The sequence below is a fragment of the Coregonus lavaretus genome (assembly GCF_964263955.1).
Source record: "Coregonus lavaretus genome assembly, contig: HAP1_SCAFFOLD_198, whole genome shotgun sequence".
Lineage (NCBI taxonomy): Eukaryota > Metazoa > Chordata > Actinopteri > Salmoniformes > Salmonidae > Coregonus > Coregonus lavaretus.
This window is the reverse complement of record NW_028160904.1, coordinates 199,560-205,000: the sequence shown is the minus strand read 5'-3', so window position 1 is coordinate 205,000 and position 5,441 is coordinate 199,560. Positions and strand designations below refer to the sequence as shown.

Genomic DNA, 5,441 nt, shown 5'->3' with positions numbered 1-5,441 from the left:
GTTGTGGGGCTGATAGCATGGTGGCTAACTCCTCTACCCTATTGTTGTGGGGCTGTTAGCATGGTGGCTAACTCCTCTACCCTATTGTTGTGGGGCTGATAGCATGGTGGTTAACTCCTCTACCCTATTGCTATGGGAATAACACAAAGACTTGGATAGACATCTGTATCTTTCTCTTTATGGCGTCTGTGAGAGCACGGGCAGCAATATTGAGGCCATCTCCATTTTGAAGTAGTCCATTTTCTTCTTCTACTACTTCAATGAGTTGGCAAACAAACTGAAAGGGTGCATACTGCCACCTGGAGTGTGTTGTTTGAACAGGTATGGTTGGCGATTTACTGCTATTTGTGGTTATGGAATGTTTGCGCATGAGTATAAATCTATTATTTTTACCCCCTTTTTCTCCCCAATTTTGTGATTACGATCTTGTCTCATCGCTGCAACTCCCCAACGTGCTCGGGAGAAGCGAAGGTCGAGGCATGCATCCTCCGAAACATGACCCGCCAAGCCGAGCTTCTTAACGCTTGCTCGCTTAACCCGGAAGCCAGCTGAACCAATGTGTTGGAGGAAACACCGTTCAACTGACGACCGAAGTCAGCCTGGAGGTGCCCGGCCGCCACAAGGAGTCGCTAGAGTGCGATGAGCCAAGTAAAGCCTCCCCGACCAAACCATCCCTTAACCCGTGCGCTGCCCTATGGGACTCCCGGTCACGGCCGGTTGTGACCCAGCCTGGGATTGAACCCCAGGCTGTAGAGACGCTGCAACACTGCAATGCAGTACCTTTGACCGCTACGCCACTTGGGAGGCCGCACATGAGTATCATTCATTGGCTGATCATTCCTAATGACCACAACGGAATCATGTGATCCTTCCTTAACCCATAGAAAGTCTCACCCAGTGGACTACTTAAAAATGGTGAAAGTCCTCAATGGTGCTGCCCATGCTAAAACTGGCTGTTGGCCGCTAGAGAACTCTATCCATCTCTGTGGGATAACATCAGTTAGCTGTTAGCATGCTGGCTAAAGGTAATCACGTCTCAGAAATGATATCACACAGCCTGACTGCAGGTCACATGACTACTGACCTTGAGATGAACATTCACCCCTGAACCCTGACGCTAACCTGGCCCATGTTCTGACCCCGCATGATGACCTACGACCTCTCTACTGGGCCAATGAGAGTGTGGGAGGCTGCTGTGGGAATGGACAGAGCTGTTCTACTGTGTTGTAGCTCTATGCTAAGCTGCAGTGTGTCTGTTCTATGTGTTGTAGCTCTATGCTAAGCTGCTGTGTGTTCTATGTGTTGTAGCTCTATGCTAAGCTGCAGTGTGTCTGTTCTATGTGTTGTAGCTCTATGCTAAGCTGCAGTGTGTCTGTTCTATGTGTTGTAGCTCTATGCTAAGCTGCAGTGTGTCTGTTCTATGTGTTGTAGCTCTATGCTAAGCTGCAGTGTGTCTGTTCTATGTGTTGTAGCTCTATGCTAAGCTGCAGTGTGTTCTATGTGTTGTAGCTCTATGCTAAGCTGCAGTGTGTTCTATGTGTTGTAGCTCTATGCTAAGCTGCAGTGTGTGAAGGCTGAGATCCAGGACATTAATGATGAACATGTCAGGAGTCGACAGGAACTGGAGCAGACTCAGAACCAACTCACAAGAGAACTCAGGTTCAAGTAAGTACAACACACACACACACACACACACACACACACACACAAACACACCCACACATACATACACACACCCACACACATACACACACACATACACAAATATGTGATTACAGTCAGCTATTGAACCACATATTCAGTATATTATAATATATTTTGTGTGTGTGTGTGTGTGTGTGCGTGTGTGTGTGTGTGTGCGTGTGTGTGTGTTTGTGTGTGTGTGTAGGTATCTGATCATAGAGAACTTCATTCCCCTGGAGGAGAAGAATAAGATCATGAATAGACTGACCTTTGACCCCGAGGAGGACCAATGGAAGTTCACACCCCTCGTCCCTGCAGAGAGGTCAGGGAGGGTGTGTGTGTGTGTGTGTGTGTGTGTGTGTCTGTGTGTGTGTCTGTGTCTGTGTGTGTGTCTGTGTCTCACGCTTGAAAAGCGTTGGAAATGAGAGTAAGCTAGTGATACTGATATTGGGCTGTCTCGTCCATGTACTGTTATGTTAACAGCTGTTATTACATTTACATTTTAGTCATTTAGCAGACGCTCTTATCCAGAGCGACTTACAGGAGCAATTAGGGTTAAGTGCCTTGCTCAAGGGCACATTTACGTCATTTAGCAGACGCTCTTATCCAGAGCGACTTACAAATTGGTGCATTCACCCTATAGCCAGTGGGATAACCACTTTCCATTTTTTTTAATTTTTTTTAAATGTTTTTTATTTATTATTTATTTATTTATTTATTTTTTAGATTTTTTTTTTTTTGGGGGGGGGGGGGGGGGGTAGAAGGATTTCTTTATCCTATCCCAGGTATTCCTTAAGGTTATGGTCAGTCTAGCTGTATGGAGAAGGTACTGCTCTGTTTCAGCTGTTATGGTCAGTCTAGCTGTATGGAGGAGAAGGTACTGCTCTGTTTCAGCTGTTATGGTCAGTCTAGCTGTATGGAGGAGAAGGTACTGCTCTGTTTCAGCTGTTATGGTCAGTCTAGCTGTATGGAGAAGGTACTGCTCTGTTTCAGCTGTTATGGTCAGTCTAGCTGTATGGAGAAGGTACTGCTCTGTTTCAGCTGTTATGGTCAGTCTAGCTGTATGGAGAAGGTACTGCTCTGTTTCAGCTGTTATGGTCAGTCTAGCTGTATGGAGAAGGTACTGCTCTGTTTCAGCTGTTATGGTCAGTCTAGCTGTATGGAGGAGAAGGTGCTGCTCTGTTTCAGCTGTTATGGTCAGTCTAGCTGTATGGAGGAGAAGGTACTGCTCTGTTTCAGCTGTTATGGTCAGTCTAGCTGTATGGAGAAGGTACTGCTCTGTTTCAGCTGTTATGGTCAGTCTAGCTGTATGGAGGAGAAGGTGCTGCTCTGTTTCAGCTGTTATGGTCAGTCTAGCTGTATGGAGGAGAAGGTGCTGCTCTGTTTCAGCTGTTATGGTCAGTCTAGCTGTATGGAGGAGAAGGTACTGCTCTGTTTCAGCTGTTATGGTCAGTCTAGCTGTATGGAGGAGAAGGTACTGCTCTGTTTCAGCTGTTATGGTCAGTCTAGCTGTATGGAGGAGAAGGTACTGCTCTGTTTCAGCTGGTATGGTCAGTCTAGCTGTATGGAGGACAATGTGCTTTCTGTATCTGTGAGTGTCCTTGTATTTGTGACCTCTGAAATGTTTGACTCTTTCTTGACTTTAATGTGATATGTGGATTGAAATAAAGTATGTAAAATTATATTCTCTCTGTCTCTCTCTCTCTCTCTCTGTCTCTTTCTCTCTCTCTCTCTCTCTCAGTCGGTTCAGCCAGATGAAGAAGAGGCCGGCTTCTGCAGTCGGATACAAACGACCAATCAGCCAGTACGCACGGGTCGCCTTAGCGATGGGAGCCCACTCCAGATACCGGGTGTGTGTGTGTGTGTGTGTGTGTGATAGGGAGAGGGAAAATGCTCTGTAGTTATGTTACCCAATTTTAAAAAAGGCTCTGTTCCCTCCTTTATGTCTTCTCTGTGTGTGTGTGTGCGTGTGTAGGCTGAGAACGTCATGTTCCTGGAGCTGGACATGACTCCTCCCACCACCGTCTCATTGGACCACTGGCCATCGGAGGCGGGGCCTCATTATAGCCCCTCCCCCACAGACAACGGTCCGTACAGGCAGCGAGCTGCACGTGTCCGCATGTCACGATCCTGGTGAGACACACACACTGCTCCTCCAGATCACGTGTCTCTTAACCTGTCCTTGTGTGATGTCATATCCTGTCCCTGTGTGATGTCATATCTTCTTCCTGTTCCAGGTGTCAGATCCCGCGAGCCATCACTTCCTCCACCTCCACCGTTTCCCTGGCCACCCATTCTACAGCGACGCCCACTGCCGCCCAGTGAAGGGCAGCCTACCTCCCTACCTATCTCTCTCTCTACTCTTTCCATTCTCTCTCTCTCTCTCTCTCTCTCTCTTCCTACTTCTTCTCTCTCTCTCTCTCTCTCTCTCTCTCTCTCTCTTCCTACTTCTTCTTCTCTCTCTCTCTCTCTCTCTCTCTCTCTCTACTCTTTCCATTCTCTCTCTCTCTCTCTCTCTCTCTCTCTCTCTCTCTTCCTACTTCTTCTCTCTCTCTCTCTCTCTCTCTCTCTCTCTCTCTCTCTCTCTCCCTTTATTTTTTTATTTTACCTTTATTTAACTAGGCAAGTCAGAACAAATTCTTATTTACAATGACGGCCTACACCGGCCAAACCCGGACGACGCTGGGCCAATTGTGCGCCGCCCTATGGGACTCCCAATCACGGCCGGTTGTGATACAGCCTGGAATCGAACCAGTGGGTCTGTAGTGACGCCTCAAGCACTGAGATGCAGTGCCTTAGACCGCTGCACCACTCTACTCTCTCTCCCTTCCTACTTCTACTCTCTCTGTCATGTGTCAAATGTGTAGCGGAGGACGGAGTCAGGCGCAGGACACAGAACTGAGTACACAACCTACTTTCTCGGAAAAAACAAACACTAATTTCCACGCAGGGAAAACACACCAGCTCACAAAAGCGTATGACACAATACAACAAACAAACACACACAAAACCATGAGGGAAGCAGAGGGTTAAATAGGGAAATAATCATAACGTGATGGGAACCAGGTGTGTACAAACAAGACAAAACCAATGGAAAACAGAAACGTAGATCGGTGGCAGCTAGAAAGCCGGTGACGACGACCGCCGATAGCCTCCCGCACAAGGAGAGGCACCAACTTCGGCGGAGGTCGTGACAGTACCCCCCCCTTGACACGCGGCTCCAGCAGCGCGCCGACACCGGCCTCGGGGGCAACCCAGGGGATGAGGCGCAGGACGATCCGGGTGGAGACGGTGAAATTCCTGCAGTAAGGAAGGGTCCAGGATGTCCTCCACCGGCACCCAGCATCTCTCCTCCGGACCGTACCCCTCCCACTCCACGAGGTACTGAAGGACCCTCGCCCGACGCCTTGAGTCCATGATGGCTCGTACAGTATACGCAGGGGCCCCCTCGATGTCCAGAGGGGCGGAGGAACCTCCCGCACCTCAGACTGCTGGAGCGGACCTGCTTCCACCGGCCTGAGGAGAGACACATGGAACGAGGAGTTAATATGGTAATCAGGGGGAAGCTGTAACCTATAACATACCTTGTTCAGTCTCCTCAGGACTTTAAATGGCCCCACAAACCGCGGACCCAGCTTCCGGCAGGGCAGGCGAAGGGGCAGGTTTCGGGTCGAGAGCCAGACCCGGTCCCCCGGTGCATACACCGGGGCCTCACTGCGGTGGCGGTCGGCGCTCGCCTTCTGTCGCCTGATGGCCCG

At 49.2% G+C, this 5,441-nt stretch overlaps 1 protein-coding gene across 3 annotated transcripts in view; it reads left to right on the top strand.

Moving 5' to 3' along the window:
• The window catches only part of kif3ca (kinesin family member 3Ca), a gene marked incomplete at both ends in the record, with an annotated part of 30,784 nt that extends 26,776 nt beyond the window's left edge, over nucleotides 1-4,008 (top strand). The window contains 5 exons of one of the 3 annotated variants that reach the window (XM_084195829.1): nucleotides 1,547-1,665; nucleotides 1,889-2,005; nucleotides 3,434-3,533; nucleotides 3,659-3,816; nucleotides 3,921-4,008. In XM_084195829.1, coding sequence (XP_084051955.1) covers nucleotides 1,547-1,665; nucleotides 1,889-2,005; nucleotides 3,434-3,533; nucleotides 3,659-3,816; nucleotides 3,921-4,008 — 582 coding nt within the window. Of the gene's footprint in view, nucleotides 1-1,546; nucleotides 1,666-1,888; nucleotides 2,018-3,424; nucleotides 3,534-3,658; nucleotides 3,817-3,920 lie in introns of all 3 variants that reach the window. The other 2 variants (XM_084195827.1, XM_084195828.1) reach the window with 2 other exon arrangements.
• Nucleotides 4,009-5,441: the final 1,433 nt, after the last annotated feature.